Source organism: Pholis gunnellus (assembly GCF_910591455.1).
Source record: "Pholis gunnellus genome assembly, chromosome: 13".
Lineage (NCBI taxonomy): Eukaryota > Metazoa > Chordata > Actinopteri > Perciformes > Pholidae > Pholis > Pholis gunnellus.
In genome coordinates this window covers 4,938,165-4,957,168 of record NC_136540.1, presented here as the reverse complement: position 1 = coordinate 4,957,168, position 19,004 = coordinate 4,938,165, and the positions used below count along the sequence as shown (strand labels likewise).

The window sequence follows — 19,004 nt, the reverse complement described above, 5'->3', positions numbered from 1 at the left end:
ATAAAGTATCTATCTATCTATCTATCTATCTATCTATCTATCTATCTATCTATCTATCTATCTATCTATCTATCTATCTATCAATAGTCAAAAGTATAGGACCACACTTTATACACAAAGCCTCCACAGCTCCTTAAGCAGTTTAGAGTCAAACCCAAATATCCCTCAGAAACTTTACAAACTTAACAGCCTGTGCTGGTTGATGTTCTCTTCATAATTTAATTAATTTATCTTAATTATTGAGCTGTGCAGATGTGTACGCCTGTGAGCATCACCTGCTTTTTAATTTATTTTATTTTATGTCAATTGTGTCCCTCTGGTACTTTGCATGTGAAACAACTCATAGACATCTGAAACATGACAGGCTGCAACCTAAACAGATTGGAAACAACTGGTTTATTTTTTAACAATGCATACAATTTGAGGTTTTTATTGTAAAATCTTAGTCTGAAAAGTAAAAAGTACAATGTTTACAAGTACCCTCAACATTGTAATGAAGTAAGTGCTCCTAATGACTTTCCACCACTGTTTAACAGCGAGTAAAAGTCCAAATAAAACCACATCAATGCTTTTAAATCTGACAGTTTAGCGAAGTACGAGGAGCTCGTGAACGCAACGGAATGGAAGGTGGGTTTGTCCTCCTCTTTTTGACTCTTTTTTTTGGGGAGGGGGGGGAAACAAAGCATTTCCTTTTTTTCCATTTTGCATCATCACTTTGGAGCAAAAAAAAAGAAGAAGATCCCAGACACTCGTCCACATTAAGAGGATTAAAGTGAGCAGACCTGGAGGAGGAGGATGCTATGAAACTGGACTCTGGACGTTCATTTTGGATTTAGCAGCCAAAGTTTAACGTTATTCTAACCCCGGGTACTCTGAAATATATATAAATATATATTCATCATGGAAGTATTTCCTCAGCAACATAGAGACATCCTCTACTTGGATTTGGAGGAAATCTGAGAAACTTTTTAGGGGAAACTTTTTCAAAGCGAGCAGAAGTTGAGTGTTTTCCAGATGTCTCTGCTGATGCAGACAGCGGCTGATTAACGAAACACATTCACACCAAACGATACAAAAGAAGCGCTTTTCTTTATTTCTTGCATCTCTGTGGATTAACGGGATTTTTTAAAAACTCTTTATGCTGGAAATAACGACTCGTCGACGGTTCCTGGATATGTTCGGACACAAAGTAAAGGAGCCGATTTAATTAATAAGACTCGGAGGATATCATGAAAATGTTATTTGGATGAAGTCGTCGGAAAACTCTTGCAAGTGAAGCCCCAATGAGTGCACAGTCCACACTCACTGACAGGTAGGCTGAAGGAACCTTTCCTCCCTAATGCTTCTTCTTCGTCTGTTTTAAAGCACATTCTACACACGATGCATCGAGTTGAAATGGTTTTCTGAATGGGTTAATTCATGGAAAACAGCTGAGTGCATCACGCCGAACTCCATTTACAAAACTCACGATTGAAGGTTTTCTTACTCGTTGCATAACACACACAACCAGCTGAACGTAACATACGAGCTTTTACCATTTAGTTTGACATTTTGGTAAATTCGGCAATGAAATGATTGAACAAAAACCAACAAAGCATTCTTCTTTTTTAATTTAGCATGGCCTCTTCACGGCGCATTGTTGTGGGACAGGATGGCCTCTGGGACTGGTGGGGAATATAAATAAAGTTTAGTTTAAGTACATTTAAAGGTACTTGATATAGCAAATGTACGCCGAACTTGTTTAAAGCCTTTAATAATTCATGTGAGCTCTTAATTTATATTCTAACTTTGACGTCTCATCTGAGGAAACTAGAGAAGTTAAAATTGACAGATTTCCCAACGGAGTTCATGAAGAGGGCTCTCTATACAATACAAAGCAGAACGGGGCTTGGTCTTTCCACTCTTCCCCCCCTCATGATGACAAGATCCCCTCCCCAGCCAGCAGGGGGCATTTTCCTGGACTGATTCATTCTTGACCTGTGGCCCCTAAAAGGTCACTTAATGTTAGAGGTTCCTACACATTACAGTCCCACAGAGGATCCTAGGGGGGTTCTTTGATGCCACTCTGCTTCAGAGTCACATGATGTGAGCTGTGTTTTTCAATCCATGAGTCAACAAGACATGCGGTCACATTAAATGCAAATTGATTACTCGATCATGTGACTTCCCCGTTTATTGATCACAGAACAAACTAACATGTATTAACGAGTCTGACGAAGTGCTGCGGCTCCACAGTTTGTTGGTGTAAGAACCGTTTGAGGTGAGTAGTTAATGGTTGACTTTTCAGCTTTTCAGAGATTCCGCTCCACATCAGTCACTTGTGTATCTTTACACTCGGTAATCAGGAGTTTCCTCTGAGGAAATGCCAAAACAAAGGCAACACATGACTGCCTCGGAAAGTCAAACAAAGTCATTTGATTTCTTGACCTTCAGCCTTCAGAGAGGGCCGAGCCGCTCGCCTGCTTTTTAACAAGACCGGCCCTCCGTTCTGTGGAGCTTTTGCTTCTCTAATGTTTCCATCACAAATTCCACATAAAGACCATATACAGTTAAAACAGACGGTGGAGGTGGAAAGCATGACACACACACACACACACACACACACACACACACACACACACACACACACACACACACACACACACACACACACACACACACACACACACGCCAAAGCTCGGATTTAAAGAGGAAATCTATCCTAAAATGGATTTCACAGATATTTCTGCAGAGTTGTAGACCTCAGGTCAGATTTGTTAGATTTGCTGTGACATGTGACGGTTGTATTTAGTTTTTTTTTTTTTTATTTAATTGAGGAAAAATAAGTATTTAACGAAAATGGAATCATCACAAGATGTGACTTCTTCATTTATTTACAGCTTGCTTGTAAACATTAATTTGACAACATGACTTTGTTGAACAATCACAGAATGATTTTTGCAAAAGTAAATGAATAATACTGTTCAGTTATCGTAGTACTAAAGTACTGCACTTGAGTTCAATTTTGAGGTACTTGTACTTGAATATTAAGCTACTGTACTTTATGCGTCTACTTCACTTCAATTTAGATGCAAATATTCACATCATTTATGTGATAACTTTAGTTACTTTGCACATTCAGTTCAATAATATAAAATATAAGCAGCTAATACGATATTTTATTGTAATATTATATATTAAGATAAGATACATTAAAGGGGGAAATTAACAAGCTAGCAGTGTATAAAGAAGTTAAATTATCCCCACATGTACCTTCACCATAATGCATCAATAATTATAATCCACTATTATATTATAATATATATATATTATTCTGCATAATAAGTACTTTTACTTTTGGTACTTAAAGTATATTTTGACATTAATGACTTCAAATGTTTACTTCACTCAACTTTTGAATGTAAGACTTTTAACAGTATTTGTACATCGGGCTGTTGCTACTTTTACTACTTTAAGTTAAAGATGCGAGTACTTCTTCCACCGCTGTGTACCGCCTGCACTCACCAACAGACAAACATGGCAGCTATTCATCACATCATATGTATATTTATTGACCACGTGGACTGAACCCAATCTGTAGAAGGACGTGTTCAATGTACTTCTAACACACTGCACTGTGTCTGAAGTACTGCTGTCTGCATCTCAGTACAATTGTTTTTCTTGCAAATGAGTTGACTTTGAATGTGAATCTCTTTTCATGCTGCTTTTCTTATACGTCGTCTCTGAGAGACGTCCCTCCTGTGCAGACTTCTCTCAGGTTCATCCTGAAGCTTTGCTCTTATGCGTCCTGGTGATTTTGTTTTATTATCTAAACACGCTTATCTGTGGATTTAAAGGTTGTTACTGAAGCTACTTACTGAGGTGGAAGAAGTACTTATATCTTTTAATGAAGTAAAAGTAGCAAAACAGTTCTGTAAAAATACTTTGTCACAAGTAAAAGTCTTCACTAAAAGTACAAATAAAGTTAGAGCACTTGTTGGCTGAGCGAAGTAGAAGAACCTCAAACTTGTACTTAAATACAGTACTCACTAGTACTTTCCACCACTGCTGAAGCCTGTACTACTAAAAGGGTTTCAGTTGCCCGGCAACATTTGTGCCAGCTCCAGCAGTGGTGAGGTCACTTCCTGGACGTTGTTCAAGGGTTTCTCGGTGAGAAGAATTCAGTGTGAGCAGCTCTCTCGGTTTCTCCTCACATTTGTGATGTTTTACTGTCTGGATGTGACGACCCCCAGCGTGGGACATGTTCTCCTGTCTGGACTAAAACAACCCTCTCTCCTGTCCGTCAGAAGAGTTTAGGGCTTTAAAGGAAAACTACAGTTTAATACAACTTTAGGGTTGTATTTGAGCTGCTCTGCCCGTTGCTTTTATCGCTTCTCTCAACACTGTACTCGCCAAAGTGGTTGCTGAGATCTGGAAACACGGCAACGCTGCCAAAATATTGATGCAACAAACACAAACAATCAGACCGGTTCGAGACAAGCCAACAGGTTAATCACACGGACTGTGAATAAGAAGTGGACGTAGCGTCGTGACGTCTCTTGTTGGTTTGTGGACTGATGGTTTAAAGCCTCGAGTTTGGCACTGAGGAGGAGTGACGTAGAGACGCCGTATACAGATCACCGTGTAGCCCCGCCCTAAAGCATACCCTGCTTTATGGTCTGTTTGACTCTAAATGGACCATCATTTACTAAATGAACATCATGCTGTAATGAAGAAGACTTGAAACTAGAGATTGAGACCATAAACTCATGTTTACAATGTTTACTGAGGTAATAAATCAAGAGAGAAGTAGAGTCATTTTCTCATAGACTTCTATACAACCAGAGGAGTCGCCCCCTGGTGGACATTAGAGAGAATGCAGCTTTAACACACTTGGACTCATTATTTACATTATTTTGAGTGTCAGGGCGACGCTCGCTTAGATCGAGGGTGTGTGATCAGCAGAAGGCCGTGGACCCGGCTCTTTGGCTCTTTGTCACACAGTTTTGCTGATCTGTGGGTTTTTCCCTCCCGCCGACCCCCACCCCCCCCACCCCCTCCACCCTCTCCCGCACCCTGACGGGAAGTGGTGACATCATTGTTGAACAATGTCTATCAGGCCCACCAGACCCCCAGCCCGTCCTGACTGACACTGCTGCTCGCGACACATCAGTGCAGGACGGCTTCAATACAAACCAGTAAAATAAAAACACTCGCAGCCTCTGTTGTCTGTGTAGTGCACTTCAAATAACACTTAAAGTGTATCCTATTACCTCATTTCCATACTGTTTCACCGTTATTGCTCATGGAGAGCTAGTTTGATGTTGCAGCTTGACGTTGGTTTTGTGTCTTCGCAAACACTCCTATTAGTCAGGAAAAGTCATATTTTCTTTCTCTAGATTGATTTAGACTTTTGCATATTCATCATTAAAGTCAAACACAGCTTTAAGGCTTCATCCCTTAAGACACAAACGGTTGTTATTTTATCTGTACACTGCTGGATTATGGACGTACAGTATTTACATTACGTCTTTAAATCCACCCACAAAGAATGGTGCTCCACGGAGATATAGCCTTCAAGATTTAAACTATGTCATCGATGTAATCATGATTTATGAGTCTGATGTCATCTGGTTTGGGGAAATCTAGTAAATTAGAGCTCCTGTTACAAACTGTTCTGCATGCCAGTGACACGATCCTTATCAATCTGCCCGTGTAAGGATTTAAGTTTTCACACACGCAGAAATGATCTTGGATGTTTTGTAGCCGACATTATGAAGCGACTTGATCAGTTCAGTTCACAAGCTCTTATATTAGATTTGTGGTGACGCAGCGGTGGGAGATAAGTAGTGTCAGATGCTAAATGTGCAACGAATCATTAAAGACATGAAAATATTCCCTCTTTAAAGTTCACATAATTAACCGTTAAAGTTATTGTTGACTTAAAGGATACATCTGGTGAATTGATCTTACGAGCAAATATTGTGTTTATCCAAAACCTGATTTCTTCTTCCCCTGTGCCGTAGAGCTTCATTAAAAACACATCAATGAACACACACACACACACACACACACACACACACACACACACACACACACACACACACACACACACACACACACACACACACACACACACACACACACACACACACACACACACACACACACAGCAGTTTATTTTACACTGTTTTGCTGCCCCAAATACTCACTAGAGCGCCACATGTGGATTAATCCGCCGCTAAAAATAGTCCCAAACAAATGCTGCAGTGACCAGCCCAAAGAGAATAAGTATTAAAATATAATATACTGTGTATATTCATGACTTCTTTTTAAAGATTTACGTCTTCAGTAGGAACAGAAACAATAAAAACTATATATAAATATATAAACTTTAATATGTTCGTGTTTGTTTACTGCAAGAGAAATATAGAATATCAGCTTTATGCTTTAATCAATTATTTTTGTATTTTTATAAATAAAGGTAAGACTTGCAGTATATTAATGTTAATTAAGTAAAGGGAAAAGTGATCAATAAATATGGATCTGGTTACATTTTGAATCTAGAATCAGAATTTAAAGATGATTTTAAAGAAGTCCTCTTTATTGGATTCGTTTATGATTCTCATCAGGTTATTTGTTCTATTTATTTTGTTGATTACACACAAGCTCAATGTGTGCAGCACCCAAAGGTTAAAGGTCTTTAACTAAACCGCTGCTGTTGCAATTATTTCTTCCAGTTTAATAGTGTTGCCTTCATTTAGCCAGCCAGCCAATCAGAATGAAGACTCGCCAGTGACCGATTCATGAGATGAGCTGAAGATTGTCGAGCAAAACGTCTGTTATGATCTTCATTGTGAATGTTTTTAGCAGGATGGTTGGGAAAAGTTAATCCATATATATATATATATATATATATATATGTATATATAAAGTTAATTGAGAAAACGTTTTTTAGAAAGTGGAATCATCATTTAGTTATTGTTGAGGCAGTCATGCTTTAGTGTTTCACTGTACCTCATGACCTTTATAACAAACATTGAGCTCTGTGTGGAGTTTGAGCTTCTTCCTCTGGGCTTTTGTCTCCGGCCCTCTGGAGCTGAGTGCTCCGCTCTTATCATCCCAGAGGAATTGTCTGGTATTTTTGGCATTTGAGGCACAAGTAGATTGCTGCATGTTTTCCCTCTTTTGGTAACTGTGCAGTGAGAAAGTAGAGAAAGTCTGAACAAATCATCCAGCAGACGTGTGTCCCAGCCGGGTGACGCTGATACAATTACAGTAAATGAATGATTCCCTTTCGTCGTGGTGCCAGTAAACGTTTCACATGGACGTGAACACTTGAACCTTCACAAGAACTGTGCAGAACATCAGAAAAATGCAGAATATTAATGGCCTCTACAAAGGCCGTAAATGTCACGGACTCAGAGTATAGCCTGGAGAATTGGCTGATGTATATTAATACTGATTACAAGGATAGATATGAATTGATTTTGTGGGATATCTACGAATTACAGCACATTACTTTTCCCAGGTATCGCTACGAATGCTGTATGAGAACTTTTTCCTCGTTCCTAATCTCTCACCTTGTACCCAGAAACCTTCTCGTATTGTGGTCACTTCCTATCGTCGTTCATCCTGCCGTCAGTTCTTGTTGGTAAGAACAATTAGCTGTGTTTTCAGGTACAGTAGATCAAAGTTATTGTCCGACCAGAACCAAAGAAGTAAAACATCTAAAGTTTGAATCAAACCGCTTCATGCTTGCGCCTTTTAAATAACTGAAGCTGAGTTCCTCCCTGTTATCCTCCAGTATGTACTTTTATCTGCCACCCACTGAGCAGGATGCCGTCTGTCCTTGTCTCGCTGTTTCTTATCAGCAGCGAGGAGGCTCCCTGAATAGGCCTTCCAATCTAAAGGTTACCACCAAAATACTCTTCTATTCAACACAGTTACACTATTTTTAGTCTGTAATTGTGACAATATGTCAAGTGTTATGCACATGTTCTTGGTTTTCTGTCTATTTGTTTGAATCTGACACCCCAGGAATGGATTGAAGCCGTCTTTTCTCCGCTCCATGAGGTTAGTTTTAGACGGGATTGTTCACGAAGTTAAAACTTCCTCAGCTCTCTCAGTCTTCTGTCTTCCCTCAAACAGACACTTGTGCTGCGCCTCCTCCTTTTTCCCCGTCTCCCTCCTCCTTCTTCTTTTTTTTTCCAGCCTTCTCACCACATTCAGGAAACTGGAGCCGGGCCAAGAACCCCAACCAGTCTCTGTTTCCGGGAATCTGTCCCACAAAGCCACAGTATAGTAAGTTGGCTCTGACGTGGGAGCCATTGTTAAAAGCCCGGGGCCCCCATTGTCCAAGGGAGGAACAGCAGCACAAACAAAACCCCCTCTTGCGGAACGAGTAGGAGGAGCTGTGGGGGCTCCTCTGCTATTAATATATAGTGGTCCCACGAGAGTTCTGGGTAATAACTAGAGACAGGGAGTACATGGAGCCTGTTGGGGTCCTTTAGTTCAGAATTAGACATCAACAAACTCCTCTTTCCTCTTTGATGGTACGGTTGTGCTTGGAGAATACTTCACTGCTTCTATGGGAAGGTGTGAGTTTTAAATGGTACGCTGTGTGAGTGGCAAAGAAGGCTGTTGCCCATATGAGAGATCTGAGTACGTGTTTTCTCCGTGGTTACAGTCTTATCTGATCATATATTTGCAATAATAATGAATCATACTTTTTTAGCCCTTGCTAAAGTTGTTCCGATACCGATGCCAGTATCAGAAAGTCCTAAAATACTGGTTCAGGTATCGGCGAGTTTTTGCACCGATTCGATATCACATTATCATCATTTATCAGCTAATTTATGCTACAAAACAACAACAACAACAACAAGTGTCCCTCGCGTCCGGATCCCTCCATCCTGCCCGATCAATACTGTACAAACTAGTACTACACACATGTGGTTAAACACTCTCCCTGTTTTTTCGCTAATAATGCTACATTGTGAACCACAAATCTGTGTAGAGATCGGCAGGATGAGCGCTAGTTAGCATTAGCTGTTAGCCGTTTGAAGCCGGTGAGCAGCATATTTTTAAAACACAAAATAGTGTCCTTAGATTACCCGCCTCTTTTTTTTTTTTTTAATTTGATGCTTAACATCAACAGAAACAGAAAGGAAATCTGGGATTTTGGGAATGCTATTGTCAAAATCTTTGATAGTTTTGGTTCAATTTGAATTATAAAGATATATATATATATATATATATATATATATATATATATATATATATATATATATATATATATATATATATATATATATATATATATATATATATATATATATATATTTGTTTTGAGGTGTGTTCTCACTTTTCCATTTGTCTCTCTAGGACCCCGAGCATTCTCAACAAGGAGCCCACAGACAAGAAACCCAAGAATGAGAAATCCTCCGTCTCGCTCAAACATGAGTTTGACCCGACAGGTAAAGAGACGTCACACGCTGAAGCATTTTATTCTTCAAGCTTCAGACTCTTTATCGTCACGCACGCAACAATCGCAGAGAAGATCTCAGGCCGTCTCTGCTGCTTTTATTTTGTTAAATATGACGGTACACTAAATATTTTGGGGTTTTGGTTTGTTGCTCAGACAAAACGGACAATATGAACATGTCACCTCAGGCTTTTTGAACATGTGATTGCCATTTTTGTTCACCATTAAAACATTTTACGGATATTAATCCTTCCTGCCCTTTTCTTCACACTGGAGGACCAATTATCCACTCGGCTCTCTCAGATAGTTCTTTGAAGTGGGAGAAGGAAAAGGAAAAACCAGGCAGATAGGGAGTCACTACACTTCCTCAGTGGAAACAGGAAGAACATCCCCGATGGAAGTTTGTTAGACTGAAAGTAAAAGAATACGAGAGCATTAACAAATAAAGAGGCTGGTTTCACTGGCTCAGGAGGACAGATGGCAGATTCAAACGGGTATTATTAGCCGTGCATGTGGTCATGGGACTTCCCAAATGGTCAAAACAACAGAACAAAGGCTGGTTTAATAGATAGAAATAGATAGAAGAATAAGTTTTCCGGTGATTGACAGCTGGTGGCGGTAACGTGCAAACCGAGTAATGATGCGACGACAGAGGCAATGAAGAAGAAGACTGGAAGCCAACATGGATGTAAACATTGCACAATTAAAAAATTTAACTTTAGAAAGGTTTTAAGAGGAAGGAAATCCACTCAAAATATTTATTAGGCCTCAACTTTGTTTACAAGTACATTTTTTTTCCCCCATTTATTCCATAACGGATTATTATGAGAAAAAACCTGAGAAGTCAATTTCCTAAAAAATGTTTCCTTGGAGTATTTGGGGACCAGATTAAAACAACAATACTTAAATCACAATTAATTTATTCTGCTCAGTTTTACTGCAATATTTGCATCATTTAGATATATTAGCTTATTTGAGTATTTCAGATATTTTCATGTAAATTCTTCACATCAACGGTGTTTTAACATTTATACTAAAACTTATACAAAAGGTTTTATCCTAAATAAAGTATTATTACCATTACATGACTATGAAAAGGATCTCGAATAGACATAAAAAACATCTCATGCTGGTGAGTCCAGATTCAGCTGGAAACAGAGACGCTTCTATTTACAAACCTTTTCTGTTTCCATCTCTTGATTTGTCGCACACATCAAACCTGAAGCTGGATCACCTGTGTCACATCCACAATTTGTTTTAGCTTATCTCACTGCACCATTGGTAGCATGTTATATAATGCTGTGTGTGTGTGTGTGTGTGTGTGTGTGTGTGTGTGTGTGTGTGTGTGTGTGTGTGTGTGTGTGTGTGTGTGTGTGTGTGTGTGTGTTACAGGTCTTGTGCAGCGCTGTGTGATAATCCAGAGAGATGAAAATGGCTTTGGGCTGACTGTTAGTGGAGACAACCCAGTGTTTGTGCAGCTGGTAAAGGAAGGTAAAGCTCTCTCTCTCTCTCTCTCTCTCTCTCACACACACACACACACACACAAGTAAACACTCGTATGTTTGTCTTTCTACACTTCTGAGGACCCTCCGTCATTAAGTCTAACCTTAAACTTAGGAGCTGCCACACAATGCAGAAATGTCCTCACTACGATGGTTTGAAACTGAAATTGGTCCTCACAAGAATAGCAAGAGGAGTACAAACATACACATGACTACAACTCACTTCTCTGACTCTGTTCTGTCTTTTGTATTTTAGATGGAGCTGCAATGCGAGCCGGTGTTCAGACTGGAGACAGGATCATTAAGGTGAGATTTACTTACTTACTTACTTACTTACATGCTTACTTGCTGACTTGCTTGCTCACTGACTTACTTGCTTGCTTACTTACTTACGTACTTACTTACTTACTTACTCAATTACTTATTTATTCATTTTCTTTCCGACTTACTCACATACTTACTCCCTACTTACTTTCTTTTCCTTCTTTCTTTCTTTCTTACATACTGTAGTTAATTTGAGTTGATCTTAAATCCACCATTCTGCAGCTTTAAATACTTACCAGTGCATCTATACTCACCAACAAAAGGAATATTTACTCCTGTTTGTGTAATATTGATACAAAATGCAGCTGCCAGCTTTTTTAAGAAATTCTGAATGTTTTTTATTTATTGAGGAACGACTAACACACTGTTGGTTTTGGTCTTTTCATGGGATTGTTGACGATACCAAAAATTCTAAATATCAATACGTCATGTTCAACTGTTCCCTCCCAATGTTCTTTTGTGTTGTGTGACAGGTTAACGGGACCTTGGTCACACATTCAAACCACATAGAGGTTGTGAAGCTGATAAAATGTAAGTACGCACTTCTTCAGTTTGACATCACATGCAATCATGACGGAGCATTAATGAATATAATAATGCAATAAGGCTTACGGTAGTTACTGATCATTCTGTGGGAGGGGCAAAGACTGTAGAACAACCTGGACATTCGCAACCATTTTGAGAAATTGGCAACCAATTATTGTCCTTAGGTTGCCATCAGATGAACAATTCAGTCATGCTGACGTACAACTGTAGAGATATTTATTACTCAAAATATAAGGCGACTAAAAATGGCAACTGCATTTTCAGTTTCGGGGTGATGGACGTGGCACACCGTTCTATTTCTGGAGGGGTGTTTTAAACATTCATTTAGTTACCGGAACTATTTGTGCTGACTTGCGATTGTGCTTCGACAAACATTCCCCCCAAAACGTACAACTCTCAAACGAGTCTTAGATATTAAGACCTTCACTCCTTGTGGAAATAAATCCATGAGATTTCATTTTGAGAGAGAGTTCAGGGGATTTCCCCTCCGCTTGTGTGCACAGCTGTAATTGATGACATAATGCATCAGCATTATTTAGCTCCTTGTTAAGTGGTGAAATGTTTCTCTTTCTCTCAGCTGGTTTTAACTGATCAGATCTTCACAGTGACTTGGATGCTTTTTTATACACGTGTCAGCATTTTCCTTTCTTTCTCCTCGCCCTCTCCTCATTCCTTTCCCATGACTCCTCTCTGGCAGCGGGTTCCTATGTAGCGCTGACGGTGCTGGGGAGGCCTCCGGGGCTTCCTCACATGCCCCTGGAGGAGGAGGACGAGGAGGAAGAGAAGGAGGAAGGAGCAGAGGTCTGCCCACCTTCTTCTCTCTCAACGCCCCACTCGCCTGCACTGCCAGGTGGGGAGCAACGCAGCCTCCAGGAGCACATCACCTCCTCTCTGCCTGATGGGGTAAGGAAGCTCTGTCGCTTAAAGGACGGGGACGCTTCATCACACAGCATTTAGCTCTCACTATCAGGTCGAGATAAATACAACAACCTCAAGAACTGCTGATGAACTCGGATGTTGCGTTCTCTTAGTTACATGTGAGAAACAGACGCCTGATTTTGTTGTTAAAATCAATTTAAGCTTTCTTAAAACCAGAAAACTCTTTTATACTATAATCATCACATAACCACATGCATGCAAGACAAATAAGATAAAGGTATGAGGTATAAATATACTGAGTAATAGATTGGGGTTCTGCTACACTATATATATATATATATATATTTTTTTAGGTGCTGTATTCGCCATTTTCGTGGCTTATTCTTGGATGCGTGCTGGCGTCATTATGTAACTTTAAACTGTGATAAGCTGCTGATGTAATGCATGGTGGACTAATCTGCACATTAATTTGATAATTGAGGCTGTAATGGCATCATTAGTTCTCCATAACCATGAACCTTAACTGGCTGGTACCGGTATTTCACTCCATTCTTTGTAACACTGAATGTGTCAAAGTACAAACTTTGGTTTTATAAAATGTGAAAAACCTGTAAATAATTTGTTTGAATTAAAGTATTAGAACTGAATGAGAAAGTCTTTTTATCTCTCACTTAGTTTAACACTTGAATTTGAAGACATTTAGAAAAGATGTCATAGAAATCATATCCTGTATTTTATATATGAATGTCCACGTTCCCCTTTTTTGTTTTTCACTTTCAGTCTGATTAGTTTCACTTCTCTCTGTTCCCCGTTTGTTACATCATTATTCCTGAAACATCCAATGTGTTTCACTGTGTCGCTGACTGTTTTGGCTCATTGTGTTCTTTTTATTTTCTCTTCTAGGACGAGAACAAAACCACGCACGGCCAGACGGCCGACATCCTGCAACAGATGCTAACCAAGGAGCAACAGGAGCTACAGGTGTGTGTGTGTGTGTGTGTGTGATGCAATGAGATTGTGTGCACTTCATCAGACACAGTGATTGTGACGGAAATGATATAACCGTTACTTCAACTCCTGAATATGTTGAGTGGTTCATCTGTCTTAACATGTTTCCACACACAAGTCAAGAGATCATCAAACATCTTTTATATTTTACACATCATCTGTGTTTTTCATGTGTGGCTGATGTCGACTACACTCTGGGATTTCTTTGTGTTCAGACAAAGGAGGAGGAGTGCAGCAGAAACCCTCGGCCCAAACTACTGAAGGAGGTGCAGGAGGCCAAGAAGCACATTTCACTGCTGCAGGAGCAGCTCAGCAAAGCAGCCTCAGCCTCAGCATCACAGGTAGAAAACTAAACTCACTCTACATGAATCCTTTCACTTTTCTCTGAACCACAAATATGGACAGAAATTATGTTGTTATTCTTACATTCAAACATTCAAAAGTTTGGAATCAGCGTTTTTTCTTCTGTCCTTCAATAATTTTAATTTAAGATAAAAACTGTATCATTTAGACACCAAATGTTTTATTAGTAAATTACAAGTACCTTACATTTGTACTGCAGTACAGTCCAAGAGTACATTAACGTTGGTCTTTCCACCACTGTCACTGTAGCCTCATTACTCTCTACAGAGTCTGTGTTACTGGTAACTGAGAAGATAATGAACTGATTATTATTATTTGTATGTTTCAGGACGAAGCGTCCAGGAATGGTGAGGCTGAGGACGGGGACGTCGGCCCCCCTCAGAGGGAACAGACCTCGTCCTCACAGGGCGACGGCAGTACCGACGGGCCCTCGACCAACAACAACTCTGTGGGTATAAAAACAGATGAACCACATTACCCAGAAGTCATTTATCAAGTAAAAATGCCAAACATTCACAAGTTTCCAGATTATTTTTCTCTGTTTCATATCATTGTAAATTTACTATCTTTTGGTTTTGGACTGTTCGACTGAGAAAGCAAGCAATTTGAAAATGGGAACTATATTCTGACAGTTTACAATCAATTAATCAGAAATAATGAAGATACTAGCTAGAAACCTTAGGTCGATGCTTCATTTCTTAACCAGCTCTCAACATGATTTATTGTGATTTAAGTGACGTTTAAAACATTTCATACTGGATGTATTTTGTGTTTATGGAGTTTTTAAGAGAACAGCTTATTCACCATAAGATCAGGTGCTAGTCGTTAGTATTAATATAATCAAATGTTACAACAGGAAGCTTCTTTGAAAATACTGCTTACTTAGACTTCTTTGTAATAACTTCCTGCTTCTTTATCAAAACTTCTTTAAATAGGAATGAAATGGTCCGACTCTTCAATCTCTGGGGATTTCCCAGCATTCAGCACCAGACTAAACAATCAATTTGGCTTAAGTGCTGTGTTGTTCTGTGTGTGTGTGTGTGTGTGTGTGTGTGTGTGTGTGTATATTAATATGTGTGTTTCTGTCTGTGTGTATTAGATGCACAGCAGCCCCCTCACAGAGGGTCCTGGCAAAAGAGAGACGCCCTGTCAAAGCCCGGATGTCAGCCGGCGGGACGGCCTCAACTTCTGCCCATCGCCCGACTCTGAGGACACCACTGATACTGTAATACACTAACACACGTACACAGAGACACTCACACACGTGCACAGAGACACACTATCAGCTGATAGTTAACGAGCTAATTAACACCAAATGTTAAAACTATTGAATCCTTTAAAAGGTGCCTTAAATGTGCACTTGATTGCCAAAAGACTGAGGCCAAAGCTGACGCACCAAGGCCCCCTTTAGTGTCTTTGTGAGACGCACCAGACTTTCAACTAACTAACCTTTCTTACATAAGTGTGTGAGTTTGTCCATCAGTGCATATAACAAGCCAATATATCACTCAGGACTCCAGTGCCCAGTGCATTGTGGGTAGCCCTCCCTACCTCCTCAACCTCCAGATCATCGGAGCAGAAGACGACTACTTTGACTCTCAGCAAGAACAGGTATCTGAAGAAATGTAGTTAACCCACTGCTGGAAAAGAAGTTACGTCTTCTATGAACATTTAAATGTTAAACAATTAGCACGTTCCATGTTTTCATGTAATTCAGACTGCTGATGTGGACCTTCAGGAGTCTGTGGTATTGATCCCTGTTTCTCTGTCGGTCAGATTAATGGACTGTGCAGCTGTTTCCAGAGTATAGACGTGCTGAAGTCTCGGCCGGCTCACCTCGCAGCCTTCCTCCATCATGTTGTCTCGCAGTTTGACCCGGCACCTTTGGTACATAAGCAAACACACACAGAACACACACTAATGTATAATAATACTCATGCTGGTAATCTGACTGATATTATGTCGGTTTATACTCATAGGACAATCCCAAATATCAAATATACCTATACTACACTGATTGTTTTATACTTCTTTAATGGGAAGACAAGGATTTTTAAAAAATTGTTTCAGTGTACCAAACTTATGCAAACTTTGCATGTTTTTAAAGGATAATACTGGTGATATTGCATACTTTATTGTCAACAAATTCCATGAAGAAACCACAAACCATCCGACAATACACTCAACCCTCAAGTCCATTCTTTTCTACTGATGTAAATTCAAATACAAAAAAAGTGCAATCATTCATTTGTAGGGTCTTTTTTTTTAAACTGCGTATTAATACACATTTGGTGAGTATTTACAGCAGTAGTAATGTGTATATGTGTAACTGGCTCAAAATAAACTACAGTGGCTATCATAGAACACGTCACTTAATGTGTCTTTAATAGTTTTCGGCCAACAGTTGAGGTCTCTGTCTAAACAGAGTGCTGCTCGGATGACATTATTTTTGTCGGCCAACAGAAAGTTGGCGCCGAACTGATTCCCCCGACAAAACGCCAAAGGGATAATGTTTTGTTCGTAGCATCAATTCATTGTCAGAATAAGAAAAATATAGAATGTTGGCAGTATTACCCTTTAGATAAAGTTTAAATATATGAAGTCGGAGAACAGAAAACTGTACAGAAGTGAAGTAATTAACTGGACAAAGCTTGAGAAGCAAAGCTCTGCAGATAACGAAAATTAAGCACAGTTTGATACAATTATTTTAGTTGTTGACTACATCCAGTGGCTTCAAACTATAAGGGCAGCATGTCAATACGCAGCATATTTAATACTATATTTTATAACATATAGTCATTATTTACTGTTTGGTTGAAGCTCCATCTGAGTGCCGTTTAGTGTGTAAAAAGTGCAATTAGCAGTGAATATCACAGTCAATTTTGTCCAATTGTAAAAGTGCTTTGCAGCACAGACCTTGATATAACGGTGCATTGGGTTATTGGTATAATGACATAAAAATCTGTGTTCAAATACTATTTAATATGAATGAAAGTGTGCCGGGGATCGATCCCTGTGGAACGCCTTCACTGTTCTGATAACAGCTTGACTTTCTGGTGAGATAATTCACATTGGTCATGTTTTGGGGCAGTAAAGACAAACAATAATCTTGAACTAATATTCTAAATGAGATGTAGAACTTCACATTGACAGTATTATGGAGCTTTTTCTGTCCTTTTCCCCCTGTTAGCTCTGTTATCTCTACGCTGACGTGCACAAACAAACCAGCTCCAAAGAAAGCCGACGCTTCTTCATAGAGTTCCACTCGCTCTTTATGGATCGAACTGCTGTGAGTTCTTTTCTTGCTCAGTTTCTGTTCTCTCACCAAGTTTCTAGCTTATTGAGTATTTTGTATATTTGCTCATTTAACTTTGGTTGTCCTTCCCAGAATCTTAAAGTACCAGTGCCAGAGGCAGTGTCAGCTGAATTAGGTAAGGGATGGAAAGACACTAAAATACACTTGAAAATAACTTCTTCTTCAAATAACTGACTTGAAAAGCCATACAAATATTGTATTTGATCATTTAAAATAACTATTATTAGGCCATGGATCGCAAATGTTTAAAAACAGAGTCTTTGATCGGCTTTAACTGAACTAACGGACAGCAGAAACACAGAATTCAATAACAACAATGACAAAGAAAAAGTCAAGATGTAGTCGCTGTGTTTCAGATCAAGATATCTCTACCGACCCTCTAGGAGTCTGTCAAGTAGTTTCAATATTTCTTGGTGTCTCTGCGCAGAGAAGCGGAGGCTGGAGTTGATCCCAGAGGAGCTCTGTAAACAGTACACCCAGACGTTACAGGACACACTGCTACCGGACCTGCACAGGAACCTGGAGGACTTCAGGTAACAGTCACACCGCGGTAGAACCAGTCAACCTGTGGAGGAAGAGTTCAGATACTGTACTGAAGTACAATCACGAATACCACGCTGTAAAAATACAGTCCTGCTTTTAACATGTTACTTAAGTAGAAGTATAATCAGGATGTAAAAGCAGTATTTTACTGTTTTAGTTGGTTTAGCTGGAGCTCATTTTGAACTGTCAAATAATGATTGTTTTCATTACGGATGAATCTGCTGATTATTTTCTCCATTAATCGACTGATTTCATTTTTTGGGGGGTTTGTAAGAATAGTGAGAGAGCCTAAAGTGACGCCTTCACAATGTTTGTTTAGTCCAAACCTCAACATTATTACGACACATTAACATTATAATGAATTCATTAACTTTATTAAAAGGAAAAGAAGCAAATCTTTACTTTACATTTGTGAAGCTGGAACCATGAAATGTTTTTACATGATCATGAATAGTTTTATGAGCTCTTTGTGTGTTTTTGTGCAAAGATTTTAATTTGTAAAGTAACAAAAGCGGTCTGATGAATGCAGTGAAGTGAAAGTACAGATTTATCTCTGAGACGAGGTAGAAAGTACCATGAAAAGAAAACACTCAAGTAAAATACATTGTTACCAATTGGACAATAATGAACCTATCCTGTCACAGGTTAGTGGTAAGAAGCTAATAATATCTATATGTTTGTTATTCATGTTATTGTGTGTGTGCAGACAGAAGCGCAGCATGGGTCTGACTCTGGCTGAAGACGAGCTGTCCAAGCTGGACTCAGAGGGAGGAAAAGACGCCCAGGGCCTGGAGAAGGAATGCTCCTGTGCTGAACACATCCTCTCCAAGATCGATGATATCCTGTGAGCGCACACACACACACACACACAGAGTATATTCAACTCCTTGTATTATTGTGTGCTAACCCTGAGCTGCCTGTTGCAGGGTCACGTCACATCCCGGAGAAGAGGAGAAGTGGTATGAGGAGGGAGTTTTTGTTTACATGTTATATCATCCATCAGCTTCAATGCATCTGCAGCTCTATCTATTTATATCTGCTTTTAAAGAAGTGTTTT

At 39.4% G+C, this 19,004-nt stretch overlaps 1 protein-coding gene across 1 annotated transcript in view; it reads left to right on the top strand.

Annotated features, from left to right (window-relative positions):
• Positions 1-1,053: 1,053 nt before the first annotated feature.
• Positions 1,054-19,004, top strand: part of arhgef12b (Rho guanine nucleotide exchange factor (GEF) 12b) — a 30,074-nt gene continuing 12,123 nt past the window's right edge. The window contains exons 1-17 of the mRNA XM_079171864.1: positions 1,054-1,312; positions 9,367-9,458; positions 10,859-10,957; positions 11,225-11,274; positions 11,766-11,823; positions 12,536-12,741; positions 13,621-13,698; positions 13,941-14,066; positions 14,417-14,536; positions 15,188-15,313; positions 15,601-15,699; positions 15,865-15,975; positions 17,279-17,377; positions 17,477-17,519; positions 17,832-17,937; positions 18,654-18,791; positions 18,874-18,906. Coding sequence (XP_079027990.1) covers positions 1,284-1,312; positions 9,367-9,458; positions 10,859-10,957; positions 11,225-11,274; positions 11,766-11,823; positions 12,536-12,741; positions 13,621-13,698; positions 13,941-14,066; positions 14,417-14,536; positions 15,188-15,313; positions 15,601-15,699; positions 15,865-15,975; positions 17,279-17,377; positions 17,477-17,519; positions 17,832-17,937; positions 18,654-18,791; positions 18,874-18,906 — 1,613 coding nt within the window. The 5' untranslated portion in view covers positions 1,054-1,283. The remainder of the gene's footprint in view (positions 1,313-9,366; positions 9,459-10,858; positions 10,958-11,224; positions 11,275-11,765; positions 11,824-12,535; positions 12,742-13,620; positions 13,699-13,940; positions 14,067-14,416; positions 14,537-15,187; positions 15,314-15,600; positions 15,700-15,864; positions 15,976-17,278; positions 17,378-17,476; positions 17,520-17,831; positions 17,938-18,653; positions 18,792-18,873; positions 18,907-19,004) is intronic.